We start from the raw sequence: 21,453 nt of genomic DNA, 5'->3' as shown, positions 1-21,453 counted from the left end.
ACAAGAAACTTTTTAATTCATGATAGAATTTTTACAATTTAAGAACCCTTTCTTTTTAACTTACTAGTAAACTATTCTGTATACTGTAACTTCCTACTATTTATTTTTTTTGCTAAAGGGACACTAAACCCAATTTTTTTCTTTCATGAGTCAGGTAAAGCATGCAATTTTAAGCAACTTTCTAACTTACTCCTATTATCAGTTTTTCTTCATTCTCTTGCTATCTTTATTTGAAAAAGAAGGCATCTAAGCTAAGGAGCCAGACAATTTTTGGTTCAGACCATGGACAGCACTTGTTTATTGCAAGGACAACCCAGGTTGTGAACCAAAAATGGGCTGGCTTCTAAACTTACATTCTTGCTTTTCAAATAAAGATAGCAAGAGAACGAAGAAAAATAGGAGTAAATTAGACAGTTACTTAAAATTGCATGCTCTATCTGATTAATGAAAGAAAAATGTTGGGTTCAGTGCCAAATGCTACCATTTTTGTTTACATCTTTTTAGATTTTGTTTACTTCTTTTTAGCAGAAGAAAATGTATTTTTTTTTTAAATATCCCAGCAAGTAAGACATAATTTATAGGATTTGTGAGCTCCATTTTATAACAAACAAGGGACATGAATTTGTGTTTTATTTTAATTATTTGCAGCTGAGGTGCAATTTTGTTCATCCATTTTAGGAGAATGCCTTTAAGTCACATCATAATTAATATACCTTGATTTAGCGCATTACTGCAACACCTACAGGTAAAATAACCAGCCATGCTGAAATACTTTCTTCAAGTCATTTAATTCATAGTTGCAGGGTACAATTGATATATGGTGTGCTCTTGAGTGAAAGCCTCAAAAGCATAGAAAAACCTTAAATAAATCACAATTGAAATAACTGTGCTCATAGGTGATTTTGTTCAAAATGTTGGTATTAAAAATGCATCCACTAAAAATACTGAGAGTAATTTGCCTTTACTTGGTTAATCTGTTTTAATAAAAAAGCAAAGAAGCATGTTAAACATTTTCTGAGCGTTTTATGCCTAGATCCTTTCACCCAGTAAAAGGTGGAGGCTATTAATACATAGCAATTTAATTATCTGCAACCTTACTACAATACACGGTCAACACCCTTGAAATATGTTGCTTTCGATTGGGATTTGCATTTAATGTCCCCTTTTGAAACAAGACAACCAAAACCTATTTAAAAAAAATAAAATAAAAAATAAATAAAGTTCTCCCCATACTCAAAATAGCAAGTAGCAGGAGTTTTGCTTATTGCTGAAGTCATTAGGGTATTTATTTGAAAACACACACACACGTGCATACAAATTCACACACGCACAAATGCAGACCAGTAACAACACAAACACATGCACGCATGATAAAATTAATGAAAGTTAAATTGTAGGCAGAAAATGAAAATGCCTGTTTCCTTCTTCAAACTGGTAAGCATTGATATGGAATGCTGCTGGTTTATGTATCCATTCTGAGTAAATTTCTCTTTCTTGGATAAAAATACATTCAACATGAAAAAAAGACATAGAAAACGTGTGTGTGTGTGTGTATATTTATATATATATATATATGCATATATATATATGTATGTACACACACATATATGTATGTATGTATATATATATATATATACATACATATTCAGTATATACAGGGTCAGGCAGAAGTAATGCCCTTAAGAGTGCGGTTGTATTATGTTACATAATAATATGTTTATTTCTTTTTTTTTCTGTAAAAACTCTGTAATAAAATATTTAATATAGATAACAAACTCATGAAAAAGGGGCGTTACTTCTGATTTGATATAGATTACAAGCTCATGAAAAAGGGGCGTTACTTCTGATTTGATATAGATTACAAGCTCATGAAAAAGGGGAGTTACTTCTGATTTTGATATAGATTACAAGATCATGAAAAAGGGGCGTTACTTCTGATTTTGATATAGATTACAAGCTCATGAAAAAGGGGCGTTACTTCTGATTTGATATAGATTACAAGCTCATGAAAAAGGGGCGTTACTTCTGATTTGATATAGATTACAAGTTCATGAAAAAGGTGCGTTACTTCTGATTTTGATATAGATTACAAGCTCATGAAAAAGGGGCGTTACTTCCGATTTTGATATAGATTACAAGTTCATGAAAAACGGTTGTTACTTCTGCCTGACCCTGTATGTATGTATATATATATATATATATATATATATGCACACAAATATATTTATATATATTTATTTAGACACTCACACACAAATACTTTTTGTCATTGTTTCAGCATAATATACATTTACATAAATATTCCTATAATGCTAATGTTCCAAGAAGCATAATCTCCTCTTTTTTTTTTTTTTTTTTACTTTTTATTATTTTGTTGAGTTTCTTTTATTGTTTTTTTAATTTTTTTATTTATAACTCAGCTTTGAAAAAAAAAGGTGCTTGAATACTACAAAATTAAGCGGAACCCTAATCGGGTATCTGTTTTTCCTAACTTGCGCAACCTGTAAAGAAACCAAAAGATTGATAATCAGAAAAAAAAATAATAAATGTTAAAAAAAAGTGTTTTCCATTCTTACTTTTTCTTTGATGTAATCATAAAGCATATTTGAATACATCAACAAGTCTAAAAATGATCATAAACCCAATTCCGCTATGAAAGCCCAGATTATAATGTGTAATCACTGGAGCATGAGAATCAGGTGACATAAAAATGAAAACAATCACAATATGAACTATTTCCATCAAGCTAAGCTGACTAATTGCTATATAAGACCAGACAATCAATGCTTTGCAATTTGCTGGCCATTATTGAAGCAAAGGGACACTATCGTTCATTCTCTGCCTTACAAAAAAAAAATGTTGTGACAAGATCACACAAATACGCACAAAAAAATAAATTGAATAAAAGAAAACAACACCCCCATTAAACCTGTTGAACAGCATATGATGAAAATACCTTTGTTTTTTTACTTGAAATACTGCTCTCAGGAACAAATAAAAATCCAGTGCTCAGATATAGATATGTATTTATATATATGGGAAAAAAAACTACCAAGCCCTCTGTATTTTTGTGTTAAGCCAAAATGGACAGGTCAACCAGCTTTGAAAAGAAGCTAAAAAAACGTCCAAGTGAGAAAGAAAAAAAAAGCAGCACATTGTATATTATTACACAACTGTAATCTCTACTTTCATCTATAGCAAACTTCTGCCGTTGTTTGTTAATAATGGTATAATCTGCATTGTACAAATAAGGAGACCAACAGCACGGTAAGGAACAAGCAATTTGTAGCATCAGTGCTGCTATTTTTCCAACTGCAGTCTCTTTGTTATGGAATTATCTGTAAAAACAATTTCCCTTTGTTTTAGCAATTTCTTTTTAATATGTATCTCAATTTATTTAGGATTTTTGATGCAGGAAAGGCCAATGTCTTATGTTGGGGCGTTTATTTTTTCACCTATGATTGAGTCAACTTGACCAACTTCTCTTTTATATTCTACGTAGCATTTTTTTTTTTTTGCGCTCCCAAACCTGTCCATTAATTATTTGTGACCTCTCCATTGTCGATTCCCCCATCACCCATCCCTGCCAACTGAAAAAAAATCTCTATAGCTATTTTACAAGCAGACACACATCAGCCGGTTCTCCAAACTTTGGTTCTGAAAGAAAAAAAAAGAAAAAAGAAAAAAAAAAGAAAAACAAACACACTTGGTCAGTTGTTACAAAGGGAAAGTGGGAATGTTTGTTTTGGCACAATGCAAGAGATAGAGTTCGTCTCAGTAAGGTATCGGCTGTACATGTCACAAATCCAATACAATCCAAAAAAGCAAGTGCACATTCTATTTTGTTTAAAAAGCAGATTTAGTCTCTGTTCACCATCTTGTCTTGTCTTTTTCTTCCATTAAATGGGAAATCCTTGTTTAACGATGTCTTCTGGGAACTCCTCACACAGTTTGATAGAAATTATCTGCCTGAAGGTTGTTCTGTTTTTGCATACTGTAAAATCCGCTATATCTAGAGTCTGGGTCAGCCATTCTTAGCATCCTCTGGGAGCTGTCTACTTGAACCATGGTTCCTTTCTTGCAGTCTACATACACCAGCTGATTGTTCAGGCAAGTTGGCTGTTGGAAAAACAAAGATGGAAGACAGAAAAAAGTTAGCTTTAAATCTATATATATTTATTATTTTTGGTAAAGTAAGAAATGTAAAATACACATTAAAACATTGTATAACATTTTTATAATGATTATTTTAGAAAGAATAATTTAAATTAGAAAAGACAGCTAAGATTATTTGATCACTTATCAAGCGTTGTTCTCATGTGACATTTGTAGTGATATATGAATGAATCAACTGATGACAGATGAAGACATTTTTAGGGGATTTCATGTTCTGTATCTCATCTATAAAAAATGTAGATTTAATTCTCTGAAATCACATTACCGACTACCAACATAACAAACAATAGCTGATATTTAGAGTAAATGCCAAGAACAAATGAATCCTCAATCAACAACCAAAAAAGCTGCATTCATAAAATAGCATGAAAAGGAAATGAGTTGTATATTGTACCAACTATTATTATTTTTTTTTGTTGGGATGGTGGGGGGGGGTCGGAGTACAACAAAATTATTTAAAATAATATAACCTTGTAATATTATTATTATTATTGTTATTGTTATCATTTATTTGCGCCAACAGATTCTACACCACTTTGTTGTTGTTAATTGTGACCAATAGCAGTCAACAACATGCTAATTTTAATTGCCAAAAAATATTTATATTTATAAAGATTAATACCAATCTTTTTCATTTACATATAAATCAAAATGTGATTAATTATAAAATGTTTTATTAAAGTGACGTTACCCAAACACTGAATAACTTGAAAGTGATGCATCATAGCTGTAAAAAGCTGACTAGAAAGTATCACATGATCATTGCTTTGTAAAAAATAGACATTTTACCTCAAGGTTTCCTCAGTAGCCAAATCCAACTATAAAAGGACTTTCACTAACCAATCAGGGTGTACTGGGTCTTGCCAATGCATATGGAATGTGCACACTTTATTTTTCTTCTCAGTTTAAGGAAGTTTACTTTGAAATCTTGCAAAATGTTAATGAAATATCACAAATTACATTTTGAAACAAACTGCAAACTTAGAACTGATCATGCTGTCTGTTTTTTTGCACCTTTCAGATGACAGTAAAAAGAAAAGAAAAAAAGAGTAGCTAAGGGATAGCTGAAGAGCACTTATTCTGGGAAGTTGAAGACATATTTAGGTAAAATATTGTCTTTTTTTTATACATAGAGATGGTTATGTGACAATGATTTTATAGTCATTTTTTTTACAAATATGCTGCATCACTTTCAAGTCAATTAGCATCTGGGTAGCATGTACCTTTAAGGTAAAAAAACAACCAAGTGCAATATACATTCATTATTTATTTTGCATGCTTTTGCTGTAAAATACCTAAGAAAATTGTACCTGTTTAATTCTCAAGGCTGGAATGATAGTGAGTATTGTGAAATGTACCTGACTCTGCAACATTCTACATTGATTGCTTGGATCACAGCACAAACACATTTACATCTGTCCTTAATTAGCCTCAGCAAGAGAGACCAGGAACATGAATTGCCCCAGGCTTTTCATGAGGTGTATCCCTGAAGTGATTTGCAAAACTTTGTGACTTGTGCTAACAAAATAAGCGTTAAATGATTTTAAAATATTTATTTTGTAAACCCTTTGGAATGCATTGTTTAATTACTAAAATAAACATGCATATATATATATATATATATATATATATATATATAATAAAAAGATGGATTTAACCCCTTAAGGACCACAATGTACCCTGTATGTCGCTGGTCGTTAAGGGTTTTTTAAGTGTGGTCTTTAAGTGTGGGTCTCGCGAGCAGCAGGACCATGCTATTATGACCTCCCTTTCTGCTGCAGGTATTCTGGAATAGCTATCAAAAAAGCAATCCCCATTCAAAGACCAGTGACGGTCATTGAGGGGTTAAACAGTAAAGGGATAGGAAACTCAAAATGTTTCTTTTACGATTCTGATAAAGCATTTGGGGCCAGATTACAAGTGGAGCGTTATTTAACGATTCTGCTTGAGCGCTAACTGCTCTAGAAGTAAGCTTTTAGCGTGCATCGTGTTGCGCTCGTATGATGAGTTTAACGTAAACTATTTTCGCTTACACGCTAACCCGACAAGTGCAAAAAGCCGAACTTAGAATATTGCGTGCGCAATAACCTCTTCCCCTATAGAAAATACATAGTTAAAACATTTATTAAAAATTTATATTGCATTGTTTTTTCATGTTTTCTTGTACTTAACTACAAAGGGATCCAATGCACATATACGGTATATATTTTGTCTGTACATATGTATTTATGTGTTTATATGTCTGTAAATACATATATTCACATATAAATACATATGTACACACATATAAACACATATGTACACACATATAAATACATATGTACACACATATATATATATATATATTTATATATATATATTCATCTTTAGACATGTGTATGCATGTATCTCTATATTAAAGACCTTTGCCTTTTTTCCTCTCAATACCTGAGATCTCATATCTTTGAGCCCTTATAACTTTTGTGTGCAATTTTTTAATCATTTTATTAGATGGTGTTATTATGAGTGTAACTATACTTTGTAATGTATTTTTGCCGAGTTTTGTGCAACTTTGTTGTTTCGTGAAACAGTTAACGAGTGCTATAAGGACGCAGTATCATTCTAGCGTAAATCGCGAGTACGCTCAATCGATCGTGTTTACCTTGAACTCATAATACTAGCGGTAAATCTCACAAGAGCAAACACACGCGATAATCCCCTTGCGCTCCACTCATAATCTGGCTCTTTGTTTTTTTTTATTTATATATATATATATATAAAATATAATAAATATATATATATATATATATATATATATATATATATATAATTGATTTATTTTTGCATAAAAAGAGCTTTCTGTGGATAACAGTTTCAAGTGGCAATTAATTCACATAATTAAGAAATTATTGTAAATGTACCCCAAAAACGTAAAAAGCATATAAAAAGTAATTATCACATGCCCCAAAAACCTGTAAATTTCTAACTGTAGAAAAAAAAATATCTCAAAATGTGTTCTTTGGCATCCCCTGATTCAGCTAAGACCACGTGTATATATTTTGCATTATTTTTGATCATTTTAAAGTTTTTATCCGCAGCTATGTATACTTGTTCTAAAATGATGCAATCGGGTAATTCTCATTTAGTGTAGCTGAACTGCCCAAATTCTCAAAGTAGACAACCAAACGTATTGATCTAGGCCCATTTTGTTATATTTCATGTGACCAGTTTGCAGTCAGATATATTCAAAATACAATCATATAAAAAATAATTAACTTTTTCACAAACTTTGGGGTTCTCACAGAAATTATTTAAATATATACCTTGTGCAGTCTTAAGACAAATGCTTGGAAAAGCTTCTCTAGGATCCCGACTTTAGTATTAGCAGACATTTATGGGTATACCATGGCTTTCAGTAAACAGAAGGCTGCTAATTGCACCTGCACACTACACTTCTGAAAGAGGATTTTTAGACACATTATGGCAAACGGTGCAGGGCCCATTTGGAATGACATAACAGCTGGAACTGTAGGTAGGGCCCCCACCCAAACATTTTTAATTTATGTAGGGTCCCTCCGCATCCCTCCCACCCAAACATCTTTCCTGTACTGAGGGTCCTTTCCAACCAAGCATCAATGTATTGAGAGTCCCTCCATCCCATCTAAACATCAGTGTGAGGGGCAATCCCACTTGCTTCCTCCCATCCAAGCATCACTGTGAGGGCCGGTCCCTCCACCTCTCTCCCACCCAAGCATCATATGAGGGCATCGGTCCCTCCAAAGGATCATATGAGGGTATGGTCTCTCCCTGCCAAGCATCAAATGAGGGCATGGTCCCTCCCAAGCATCAAATGAAGGTATGGCCCCTCCCAAGTATCATATGAGGGCGTGGTCCCTCCCTCTGAAGCATCGTAAGAGGGAATGGTCCTTCCCTCCCCCTCCCAGGCATCATATGAAGGCATGATCCCTCCCATTCTCTCCAAAGCATCATATGAGGACATAGTCCCTCCCACAGCATCAGATCAGAGGTCTGGTCCCTCCTCCCACCGCAGTAGATCAGAGGGCTGGTTCCTCCCTGCCACCCCCCATCGCATCAGATCAGAGGGCTGGTTCCTCCCTGCCACCCCCCATTGCATCAGATCAGAGGGCTGGTTCCTCCTCCGACCGCATCTGATCAGACGGACAGTCACTGTGTGAAACAATATGGCATTTGCCTTTATATGGAAAGAGAGCAATGATCAAGCTCTATTTCCATATGCAGACGTCTGTAGTTTCAGGAACAGCAATCTCGGCTGTCAGCTTACTCAAAACATTTCTCCCCTTTAATTTGTTCCCAATGATCCACTTCACCTGCTGGAGTGTATTAAATTGTTTACAAGTATTTCTATTACTTTTATAATGGCATTTGAAATAGATTATTTAGCCTGTGGTATCCCCACCTATCCTGGAGGTTTTTGGCCTCAAGGCCAAGCTGTGTAAACACAGCCAGTAGAAGAAATTACACTCCCAGTGGGGTATAGAAGATAAGGCAATAAAATGTTAATTTTCCATTGTTCTCTCCAAGTATTGGTGATTGGTTTATGGACAGATATAAGATAAGGAAGCATGTATATGTACACAATGTGATAAAAGTAATGAGATCTGATTATACCTACAAGCTCAACCCATTTTATTAGGTTGTGGCTTCAAAACACAAAATCAGCTAATTCATTCATATACACAAATAAGTCTTAAAAAAGCAAATCTCATACATTTTATACTCTGCAGCTGGTAAAAAAAAAGTTATTGAAAACACATTAAGGGAAAAACTATTTTCTAGTATACTGTCCCTTATGTTGAACTTTTTCCAGGGTTAAATAAAAACATGTTGACTCATCATCATTTTGGTTATACTAAAGTTTATTTTGTAAGTAAAAGACTAAAAAGGACATGAACTTCTATTAATGTACTTATAGTATCAATTTTTCTTCATTCTATTGATATCTTTTGTTCGAAAGCAGGTAGGCTAAGGAGCGTGCACATGTCTTAACCCCTTAAAGACTAAGGACGTACGCCATACGTCCTCAAAAAAAATACAGTTAATGACCGAGGACGTATGGCGTACATCCTTGGTCTGGAAAGCAGCTGGAAGCGATCCTGCTCGCTTCCAGACGCTTTCTGGTTATTGCAGTGATGCCTCGATATCGAGGCATCCTGAAATAACCCCCCTTGGCCATCCGATGCAGAGAGAGCCACTCTGTGGCCCTCTCTGCACCGGACATCGATGGCCGGTATCGTTGGTGGGTGGGAGCTTACGTGGGAGGCGGGTGGGCGGCCATCGATGGGCCATGTGACGTCGGGGGGGGCAGGATTGTGGGCGGGATCGCCGGGGGGCGCGCACGGACGTGCGTGCATGCACGTGGGGCGGGCACGTGCACGGGGTGGATGCGGGTGGGAACGGCTACACTACGGCAAACAATAAATAATAAAAGTTAAAGTAAAAGGGAAAAGGTGGAGGGGGTTGTTCTTTGGGGGGGAAGCTACACTACAGAAAAAAATAATAAAAAATAATAAAAAGGCACTATTTTGCACAAAATGGGTACTGGCAGACAGCTGCCAGTACCCAAGATGGCTCCCAGTAAGGTAGAGGGGGAGGGTTAGAGAGCTGTTTGGGGGGGATCAGGGAGGTTGGGGGCTAAGGGGGGAATCCTACACATCAGCATATGTAAATATGCTAAAAAAATATACATTTTTAAAAAAATACCTTTTATTTTAGTACTGGCAGACTTTCTGCCAGTACTTAAGATGTCGGGGACAATTGTGGGGTGGGGGAGGGAAGAGCACTGTTTGGGAGGGATCAGGGGGTCTGATGTGTCAGGTGGGAGGCTGATCTGTACACTAAAGCTAAAATTAAACCTGCAAGCTCCCTACAAGCTACCTAATTAACCCCTTCACTGCTAGACATAATACACGTGTGATGCGCAGCGGCATTTCGTGGCCTTCTAATTACCAAAAAGCAACGCCAAAGCCATATATGTCTGCTATTTCTGAACAAAGGGGATCCCAGAGAAGCTTTTACAACTATTTGTGCCATAATTGCACAGGCTGTTTGTAAATAATTTCAGTGAGAAACCTAAAATTGTGAAAAAGTGAACGATTTATTTTATTTGATCGCATTTGGCGGTGAAATGGTGGCATGAAATATACCAAGATGGGCCTAGATCGATTCTTGGGGTTGTCTACTACACTAAACTAAAGCTAAAATTAACCCTAGAAGCTCCCTAATTAACCCCTCCACTGCTGGGCATAATACACGAGTGGTGCGCAGTGGCATTTAGCGGCCTTCTAATTACCAAAAAAAAAAGGCCAAAGCCATATTTGTCTGCTATTTATGAACAAAGGGGATCCCAGAGAAGCATTTACAACCATTTGTGCCACAATTGCACAAGTTGTTTGCAAATAATTTCAGTGAGAAACCTAAAGTTTGTGAAAAAAAATTGTGAAAAAGTGAACATTTTTTTTTATTTGATCTCATTTGGCGGTGAAATGGTGGCATGAAATATACCAAAATAGGCCTAGATCAATACTTGGGATGTCTTCTAAAAAATATATATATATACATGTCAATGGCTATTCAGTGATTCCTGAAAGATATCAGTGTCCCAATGTAACTAGCGCTAATTTTGAAAAAAAGTGGTTTGGAAATAGCAAAGTGCTATTTGTATTTATTGCCCTATAACTTACAAAAAAAAGCAAAGAACATGTAAACATTGGGTATTTCTAAACTCTGGAGAAAATTTAGAAACTATTTAGCATATTTTTTTTTTGGTGGTTGTAGATGTATAACAGGTTTTGGGGGTCAAAAATAGAAAAAGTGTGTTTTTTCCATTTTTTCCTCATATTTTATCATTTTTTTATAGTAAATTATAAGATATGATGAAAATAATGATATCTTGAGAAAGTCCATTTAATGGCGAGAAAAACGGTATATAATATGTGTGGGTACAGTAAATGAGTAAGAGGAAAATTACAGCTAAACACAAACACCGCAAAAATGCAAAAATAGCCTTGGTCCCAAACGGACAGAAAATGGAAAAGTGCTGTGGTCATTAAGGGGTTAAGTACTGTAAAGCAGCAGTTTTGCAAGAGCACTAGATGGCAGCACTGTTTCCTGCCATATAGTGTTCCAGCCACCTGCCTAGGTAACTCTTCAACAAAGAATACCATGGGAATGAAGCAGATTTGAAAACAGAAGTAAATTGCTATTTTTTTGCCCTGTATTAATCACAAAAGAAAATATCTGGGTTTCATATCCCTTTAAATAATAAAAGTACACTGCAATGGTTAAACATTTTATGCCATCCACTGAAGGCTTGTCCAGAATATAAGGAGTTAAGTTCATAGGAAAACTGCAAACACCTAAATCTTTGGTTCCTCTTTGGAATGTACTGAATGTGACTGTGTGAGCAGACATGCAATGAGAGAAGCAATATTGCCTTAGGCCTAAATTCAAATATTCACGCTATTAAGCTTTCTGCTCCAGTACTTTAACCTGCTTCTCTTTTAAAAAAGCTGAGAAAAATATAACTCTCCAAACTTATATAAAACTGCAAGTTTATGGGGGGGGAAAAAGAATTTTAAGCTAAGCCGTTTGAAGTTTATTTATGACCAAGGTTTCCTTTTTTTTTGTGTGTGTGTTTGAACTGGCCCAATTTAAGAGACTCGCTTAGCAACATCAACTGGAAATGTCATCTAACTGCTGTACAATTTGTTTTGACTAATATATGTAATACGGCAAAAGTTTGCTGAAACAAAAATACACATTTTAAAATTGCAACAATCAATAAAAAGTTGTTTTTATCTATATAAATAGAGAAAGTCATTAAAGGGACATTCCAGACAAAATTGAAATCCTGCATTTCTGTAATATACATGTATTAGCAAACCTGCTTCTAATAAAAGCTACAGCTGTTTCAAAAGTGTATTTAAGTATGCACCGTGCACCAGCATTTCAAACACAACACTTGTTCAGAGAGCCTAAGGTGGTTGTACCATCTGGTAATGACTCAAGGTGTTAATTGCTGACATGATAAAAAAAAAAACACTGGCACTCTGAGCAGCTGCAGTATTTAAAATTCTGGTGCACTGAGAATATCTAGTTATGCTTCACATGCACGTGCAGAGAAAAAAGTTAACACTAAAACAGTGACAACAAGAAGCATTTTTGACAATACATGTATATTGTTAATATGTTTCTATTTAAAGATGTCATTCATCTACGTGCATTTAAATTTTTACCGGAATGTCCCATTAATGTAAAAAAAAAAAAAAATGAAAAACTGATTTAAAATGTTTAACCTTGACAGAATAGAATTGGTTATATCACAAAGGTGGTTCCGTAAATGTGCCCAATTTTAAAAACATTTCATGTCTTTTTAAAATAAGTTTTGTTTTGTTTTTTAAAAGTTCCTGAAACCTTGGTTACGTTTATTTGGTCAGCTAAGTGCTTTTTTTCTTAACATTAAGCCAAATTGCAAACTCTAAAATGTGCATAAAATAACCTATGCAAATTCTGAAGTATTCAAAGCATTTTGTGTTAAAAAAGGGACAGTAAAGTCAAAATTAAATATTCATGATTCAGATAGAGCATCTGATTTTAAACGACTTTTACATTTTCTTCTATAATCAAATTTCCTTTGTTCTTTTGGTATCTTTTGTTGAAGAGAAAAGCGAGATAGGTTGATAGGAGCTCATGAGCGAACACGAGTCTTTAGCACTCTATAGCAACAGTGTTTGCAGCTATGTATAACATGACTATAAATAATGGGAACGATTACATATACGGCGCAGGCTTCAGCGCAGTATATGTAATTCAAATCAGCCAATACAATTTCCGTAGCTCTTTTCCTATTGGCTGATTTGAACAGCCAATAGAATTTCAGTAGCTCTCATCCTATTGGCTGATTTGAATTTGAAGGCTCAAATCAGCCAATAGGAATTCAAGGGACGCCATTTTTAATTGCGTACCTTGAATTCCTATTCATTGTACGGCAGAGATCGTATGAAGAGAATCCTCCACGCTCCATGGCTCCGCGGTCGCCAGTCTTCAGTTCCAGGGTCGCCAGTCTTCAGCTCCGCGGTCATCGGTCTTCAACTCCGCCCTCCCCTCCGCGCTGGCTGGTTCCTAGAAGAAGAAAGAAGAGGTTGCCGCTTGGAAGAAGACTTCACTGCCTGGAACAGGACCTTCCCCACCAGACTTCAGGACAGGTGAGGACCACTTGGGGGTTAGACTTAGGGTTTTTTAAGGGGTTTTTATTTTATTTAGATAGGGTGGGCAGTAAAAGAGCTGAATGCCCTTTTAAGGACAATGCCCAACAAATGCCCTTTTCAGGGCAATCTGTAGTTTAGGGTTTTTAGTGTTAGGTTATTTTATTTGGGGGGGTTTGGTGGGTGGGGGGGTTTTACTGTTAGGGGGGGTTGTGTATTTTTTTTAAAAGAGCTGATTATCTTAGGGCAATGCCCTTCAAAAAGCCTTTTTAAGGGCTACTGGTAGTTTATTAGATTAGGGGGTGTTTTTATTTTGGGGGGGCTTTTTTAATTTCATAGGGATTAGGTATAATTTTTGTAAAATTTGGTAATTTTCTTTATTATTTTCTGTAATCTTAGATTTTTTTATTTTCTGTAATTGTAGCTTAAAGGGACAGTCTACTCCAGAATTTTGATTAGACTGTCCCTTTAATTTATACTTAGTTTATTTGTATTTTTAAAGTAGTGTTAGTTTTTTTTTAATTTAATAGTAACTTTAGTATTTTGTAAATTAGGTAATTTGGGTTCATTTAGGGGGTGTTAGGTTGGGGGGGTTAGGTTAGTGGTTAGGTTTATTGGGTTGTGGGCTTTGGCGGTTTAGGGATTAATACTTTAATAGGTTTATTGCGTTGTGGGCTTTGGCGGTTTAGGGGTTAATACTTTAATAGGTTTATTGCGTTGTGGTTTAATGACAGGTTAGGGGTTAATAGTTTTAATAGGTAGTTTGCGATGTTGGGGTTGGTGGATTTAGGGGTTAATAATGTAGTTATTACTTGCGGTGTGGGTTTGATGGCGGATATAGGGGTTACTACACTTTATTAGTTATTGCGGTGGGGGATTACGGTTGACAGGTAGATAGACATTGCGCATGCGTTAGGTGCTAGTTTATTTTTGCAGGTTTTTTCGGGAGTTACGGTGCTCCCATACTCAGCGCAAGGCCTGCTACAGCTGCCTTTTATGGCGAGGTAAAAATGGAGTAAGATTTCTCCATTTTCGACACGTAAGTCCTTGTGCTGGATATTGGATACCGATTTTCGACCCGGTCCCATGTTAGCTTATGGGAGTAAAAATTGCGGGCGACGGGTGAAATATACGTGCTGCATTTATATGCGGCGCTGTATATAGGATACCAAACCCGCGCAAAAAAACGGCGTCGCCGGCTTTTGCGGGCAAAGCCGCATATGTAACGGAGCCCCACGTTGCAAACACTAAAGACATGTGCACGCTCCTGAGCTCAACCAAGATTACTCACCCAAGAATATCAAGAAAGCACTAAGTTCAAGTGATAATAGAAGTAAATTGGTAAGTTGTTTCAAATTTCATACTTCAATTTATGCAAGTTTAATTTTGACTAGTGTCCCTTTAAAGCAACGTTAAACTCAAAATATTTTTAAACATAAAATATTTAATTATGCATAATATGCAAGCTTTGCAATGCAATTTAATTATTTATTTAACAGTTTTTTTTATAATTTACTTCTGATATTTGTTGGCTTTGAAGTCCTCAGAGAAAAAGAGTGCGTCCGCATAACATGCTACATAATTGTTGCTTGATTATTATAAGATATCATTTATATTTATCATAAACACCTTTAACAAGACAGATCAGGTAAACATACTCAAAAAGCTTTTATATTGTATGAAGATCCTTTGCAATAGACTGCTTTTTATTATTTACTAAGCCTATATGTAAACTCTCTGAATTCCCTTTTGAAAGCGCCTAAGACAACAATGTCTTTGGTGCTTTCTCCTGGTGCGTTCTCACAGAAAATGATTACTGTATTTTCTCCGGAATTTCTGTGGGTTTATCCAAAGCTCACACAGAAGTAAATTCATGGATGTGCATTTAGAAGGCAGTGGAAAGAATTGGAGTCAGTGGTGTCTTTTGTGCTTTGAAAAGGAAAACATGTTTTAGTTTTCAGTATAGTTTGTATGTAACCTAGACTTAGGTATAGAGACTTTAATGTCCTATATTCTACATTGGCCATACTGTGACAAAGGAGACTAAACTGTCTATAAACGTGCTAGTCTTTCTACTTAGCAATAAAAGGTTTTATTTTACTTACTTACCTATTTGAGAGGGGCAGTCCCTAATTCTGAGCACTGTCCCTCTGTTCCCCAACAGTCATGTGTATCAATTTGCAGAAATTTCCCATATGCCAGTCAGACACGCCCACAAACTATTCAGCAATGCTCCATGATCCCACCCACTATCCACCCGTAACTCTGCCCCTCCGCACATGGTCCTGCCCACAAAATGGTGATGCCCCTCTCTACATCCTGAGTCCCTAATACCTAGCCACAAATGTTGGGAGGTATGCTAAATACATATTCATACCTTGGTGGGAGTTCGATAACAGGGTACCGGTATCCATTGCTTTTTTTGATTAATAAGAAACAGGACAATAATAATAAACAATGTTGTCATTATAGGGATTGCCACCCAAGCAACAGAGTGCAGAGAATTGTCTTCACTTGGTCGCAGTCTATCTCCTTCTCGGTAGTCAACCTGAAGATGACCCAAATCTGTAAGAGATAATTGTGAATATTTTTTTATTTTTTTTAAAAACTCAATAAATGACATTAAAGAGAAGCTGAAATGATGTTCTTGATATTGACTCCAAACGAAATGCCCTTTCTGTAATCTTTCCAATTCATATATTATTCTATGTAGACTATTCACTAAATTATTAGTAAATAGGCTGAAAATAGAAATATGACAATTTGAGAGCCATAACCGTTTAAAGGGATACTAAACCTACATTTTTTTTTATATTGATTCAGATAGAAAATGCAATTTTAATCAACTTTCTAATTTACTCCTAGTATCAATTTCTTTGTTCTCTTGCTTTCTTCATTTAAAAAGCAGGAATGTAAAGCTTAGGAGCCAGCCCATTTTTGGTTCAGAACCTGGGTTCCGATTGCTTATTGGTAGCTAAATGTAGCCACCAATAAGCAAGCACTATCCAGGGTGCTTATTAATTATTATTAATTAGATGCTTGGCTTTAATTTGTAAAAGTTTACAATCACTTTACGTCACCACTAGTTTCAATCTGGTTATGCCAGTGCATGCCGAATATAAATGTAGGTATACAAATGATTATGTTACCTACCTAGCTGGTAGTAATACAAAATGCACTTACCTCTGTGGAGATGGAGGAGGTCGTTCTCGTTCGGAGTTGGCCAGTGTGGAGGATCTAGATCAATCTTTCCTCTGTGGTTTGTTTTTTCAATAGGGATGTTTGTTGGCTCTGGCATATACATCTCTGTAAAATGTACAGAATACATACAGTAAGTAATCATATGCCATTAAAGGGACATGAAACCCAAAACATTTCATTCATTTTTTTCATATAGAGCATACAATTTTAACAATTTTACAATGTAGTTACATTATCCAATTTGCTTCATTCTTTTTGTATCCTTTGTTGAATGAGCAGCTGAACATATCAGGTGAGTTAATAACAACCGGCATATATGTGCAGCCACCAATCAGAAGCTAGCTCCCAGTAGCGCATTGCTGCTCCTGTTTGTTTTTTTTTTAAACAAAGAATACCAAGAGAACAAAGTAAATTGGAAAGTTTAAAATTGCATGCTCTATCTGAATTATAAAGGAAAAGTTTTGGGTCTCATGTAACCAGCAGTTAAAGGGACATGAAAGTTAAAATTAAGCTTTGACGATTCGAGCATAGAGGTCCATTTATCGAGCATAGAGGACCGCTGCTCCATAACCCTGTTCGCCTGCTCTGAGGAGGCGGACAGACATCGCCGCAATTCAACCCGATCGAGTACGATCAGGTTGATTGGCACCCCCCTGCTAGTGGCCGATTGGCCGCGAATCTGCAGGGGGCGGCGTTGCACCAGCAGCTCTTGTGAGCTGGTGGTGCAATGCTGAATATGGAGAGCGTATTGCTCTCCGCATTCAGCGAGGTCTGTCGGACCTGATCCGCACTGTCGGATCAGGTCCGACAGACCTTTAATAAATAGGCCTCAAAGTGTACAATTAAATTTAAAAAAAAAAAAAACATGTATGCTTACCTGATAAATTTATTTATTTCCGAATAGCCACGTCCACAATGTCCTCGATTACTAGTGGGAATATCACTCCTGGCCAGCAGGAGGAGGCAAAGAGCACCCAGCAAAGCTGTTAAGTATCACTCCCTTTCCCACAAACCCCAGTTATTCGACCGAAGGGAAATTAAAAAAGGAATCACAAGGTGTAGAGGTGCCTGAGGTTTAGATATAATAACTGTCTTGATAAAAGGGTGGGGTCGTGGACTCACCATATCCGGAAATAAATAAATTTATCAGGTAAGCATAAATTTTGTTTTCTTTCCTAAGATATGGTGAGTCCACGAAGTCCTCAGTTACTAGTGGAAACCAATACCCAAGCTAGAGGACACGGAATAAAAAGGGAGGGAAAACAAGACAGGCAGACCTAAGCACCACCGCTTGAAGAACCTTTCTCCCAAAATAAGCCTCGGCCAAGGCAAAACTATCAAATTTGAAAAATTTGGAGAAAGTATGCAAAGAGGACCAAGTTGCAGCCTTGCAAATCTGTTCCACAGAAGCTTCAGTTTTGAAAGCCCAAGAAGAGGAGACAGCCCTCGTGGGATGAGCCGTAATTCTTTTAGGAGGCTGCTGTCCAGCAGTCTCATAAGCAAAGCGAATTATACTTCTCAACCAGAGAGAAAGCGAAGTAGCACTCGCCTTCTGACCTTTACGCTTTCCAGAGAAACAAACAAACAGGACAGAGGCCTGGCGAAAATCCTTAGTCGTCTGTAGGTAGAATTTTTAGAGCATGCACAACATCCAGGTTGTGCAACAAACGTCCCTTATGAGAAGGATTAGGATATAGGGAAGGAAAAACAATCTTAGTACGGAGAACCGCCTTATCAGCATGAAAAATAAGGCAAGGCCGAGAGTTCTGAAACTCTCCGAGCAGAAGAAAAAGCAAAAAGAAACAAAACCTTCCAAGATAATAACCTAATATCTATGGAATGTAAAGGCTCAAACGGAGCCTGCTGCAAAACTTTAAGAACAAGGTTAAGGCTCCAAGGAGGAGCAACAGACTTAAACACAGGCCTGATTCTGACCAGGGCCTGACAAAAAGTTTGAACATCTGGTACATCAGCCAGACGTTTATGTAACAGAATAGATGATGCAGAAATCTGACCTTTTAGAGTACTGACTGATAATTCCTTCTCCAGACCTTCCTGGAGAAAAGACGGAATCCTAATCCTATTCCAAGGGTTGCCCTTGGATTCACACCAATAAAGGTATTTACTCCATACCTTATAGTAAATCTTTCGAGTAACAGGTTTACAAGCCCGAATCATGGTCTCAATGACTGACTCAGAAAAAAACACGCTCAGACAGAACTAAGCGTTTAATCTCCAAGCAGTCAGCTTCAGGGAAACGAGATTTGGGACAAGGAATGGACCCTGAGTTAGAAGGTCCTTCCTCATCGGCAACCTCCAAGGACAATGAGATGACATCTTCACTAGGTCTGCATACCAGATCCTGTGAGGCCACGCAGGAGCTATAAGAATTACCTATGCTCTCTCCTGTTTGATATGAGCAATGACTCGTAGAAGGAGAGCAAACTGAGGAAACAGGTATGCTAAACCAAAATCCCAAAGAACAGCCAGAGCATCTATCAGGGCAGTCTGTAGATCTCTTGACCTTGAACCGTACCTTAGAAGCTTGGCGTTCTGTCCAGACGCCAACAGATCCAACTCCGGCATCCCCCATTTGAGGGTTAACCTGGAAAACACCTCCGGACAGAGAGCCCACTCCCCGGGATGAAATGTCTTTCTGCTCAGGAAAACCACTTCCCAGTTGTCCACTCCTGGAATGTGAATGACAGATAGACAGCAATTGTGAGCTTCTGCCCACAGAACAATCCGAGCCACCTCCTTCGTAGCTAAGGAATTCCAAGTTCCTTCTTGGTGGTCGATATGAGCCACTGAGGTAATATAGTCCAACTGTAACCTGATAAACCGCTAAGGACAACTGAAGGCCAAGCCATCAGAGCATTTTAAATCGCTCTCAACTCCAAGATGTTTATGGGGAGAGCAGACTCCTTCAGAGTACATAGTCCTTGCGCCTTTAAAGAGTGCCAGACTGCTCCCCAGCCCAGCAGGCTGGCGTTCGTGGTCACAATCACCTAGGAAGGTCTCCGGAAGCCTGTGCCCTGAGACAGATGCACCTGAGAAAACCACTACGGGAGAGAGTCTCTTGTCAACTGGTCTAGATCTATCTTCTGAGATAAATCTGAATGGTCTCCGTTCCATTGTCTGAGCATGCAAAACTGCAGAGCTCTCAAATGGGATTGAGCAAAGGGATGATGTCCATGGAAGCAACCATCAGACCAATTACCTCCATACATTGAGCCACTGATGGCTGAACAGTAGACTGCAGGGAGAGGCAAGAGGAAAGAAACTTTGACTTTCTGTTGTCTGTCAGAAATATTCTTATAGATAGGGAATCTATTATGGTCCCTAAGAAAACTACCCTTGTAACTGGAACAAGGGAACTCTTTTCCAGGCTCAGTTTCCATCCGTGGAAATGAATAAAAGACAACAAGATCTCTGTATGAGAGTTCGCTTGTAGAACAGATGACGCCTGGACCAACATAACATCCAGGTAGGGTGCCACTACAATTAAAATTCTGTGAGCTGTGGCAAGGCCAAACTTAAGAGCCACCAACTGAAAATGTTAGCCTAGAAAGCCGATCTCAGGAACATGAAATCATCCCTGTGGATGGGAACATGAAGATATGCATCCTTCAGGCCTATTGTCCTCAGGTATCATTCCCATGCTTGATAAAATGAGAAAGTCTGTCCCCCACATGATCCGATCCCGGTATCATTCCCATGCTTGATATAATGAGAAAGTCTGCCACCCACATGATCCGATCCCGGATCGGGGGTAAACCCTTCACGCTGATGTAGACTCAGCTGTGGGTTTCTTTGATTGCTTTCCCTTGTTCCATGACTAACTGGGTTTCCAAGAAGACTTGGGCTGTTCCTGCTTGGAGGAGGAAGACTTCCCTGTGAAGTTACCAAAGGAAGTAAAATTACTCTGACGCCCTTTTAGGCCTATACTTCTTGACTTGTGGTAGAAAAGACCCTTTTCCACCCGTAAAATCAGAAATTATTTCTAACAGACCAGGTCCAAACAAGGACCTACCCTGTAAGGAAACGCCAGAAGCTCAGACTTGGAGGAAACATCAGTTGACCAAGATTTCAGCTACAACACCCAACGGGCTAGCACAGCAAAGCCAGATATCTTGGCTCCAGTATATTTAGACAAGGCAGCGCACCAAAAAGAAGCCACACTTGAAAATAGTGGCAATACAAACTGCAGGTTTCCATTGAAAACCAAGATGATCAAATAATCCTCCAGTTTCTTGTCCATGGGATGCGTAAAGGAGCAGTTCTCCTCTATAGGGATCGTAGTTCTCTTAGCCAAAGTAGAAAAGTCCCCTTCTACATAAGGCACCATGATCTATAAATAATCCTTTAAAAGACCAGAGACAGGGATAAGGTTTCCCTGGCTTCTCCTATTCCTGTGAAAAATCTTCATAGCACAGTCTAGAATCACTTCCACAGAGGAAGGAACATCATAGTAAGTAAAAAATTTAATAAACTTACTCGGTTGACAACGACAGCAATATCAGTGTCGTCCAAAGTAGCCAAAACCTCCTTTAACAATACACAAGGTGTTCAAGCATACATCTGAAGGATACCACTTCAGCATCAGATAAAGGAATTATACTGTCCGAATCTGAGATTTCAAAATCAGAGGCCACCAACGTATTCTCCTCATCAGACTTATGAGGAAGGACAACCTGAGAAGCAGCAAATGGGACCCCTTTAGTATAGGAAAAGCAAATAATGCTGCAGATACCTCTGAAGATACCTGGGCAACAAGTTCTGCCGGCAAATAAACTCCTCCAGAGAGGAACCGCAGGGCACTGCATGTGACGCCATAAAGGCATGGCACTTT

At 37.5% G+C, this 21,453-nt stretch overlaps 1 protein-coding gene across 3 annotated transcripts in view; it reads right to left on the bottom strand.

Annotated features, from left to right (window-relative positions):
- Positions 1-769: 769 nt before the first annotated feature.
- CRIM1 (cysteine rich transmembrane BMP regulator 1) overlaps positions 770-21,453 on the bottom strand; it is a 1,124,265-nt gene continuing 1,103,581 nt past the window's right edge. For all 3 annotated transcript variants that reach the window (XM_053711878.1, XM_053711879.1, XM_053711880.1), the window contains 3 exons: positions 16,584-16,706; positions 15,778-15,965; positions 770-4,119 (listed from right to left, as the gene is read on the bottom strand). In XM_053711878.1, coding sequence (XP_053567853.1) covers positions 3,943-4,119; positions 15,778-15,965; positions 16,584-16,706 — 488 coding nt within the window. In that variant the 3' untranslated portion in view covers positions 770-3,942. The remainder of the gene's footprint in view (positions 4,120-15,777; positions 15,966-16,583; positions 16,707-21,453) is intronic.

This window comes from Bombina bombina, chromosome 4 (assembly GCF_027579735.1).
Source record: "Bombina bombina isolate aBomBom1 chromosome 4, aBomBom1.pri, whole genome shotgun sequence".
Lineage (NCBI taxonomy): Eukaryota > Metazoa > Chordata > Amphibia > Anura > Bombinatoridae > Bombina > Bombina bombina.
This window is presented reverse-complemented; position numbering and strand designations above follow the sequence as displayed.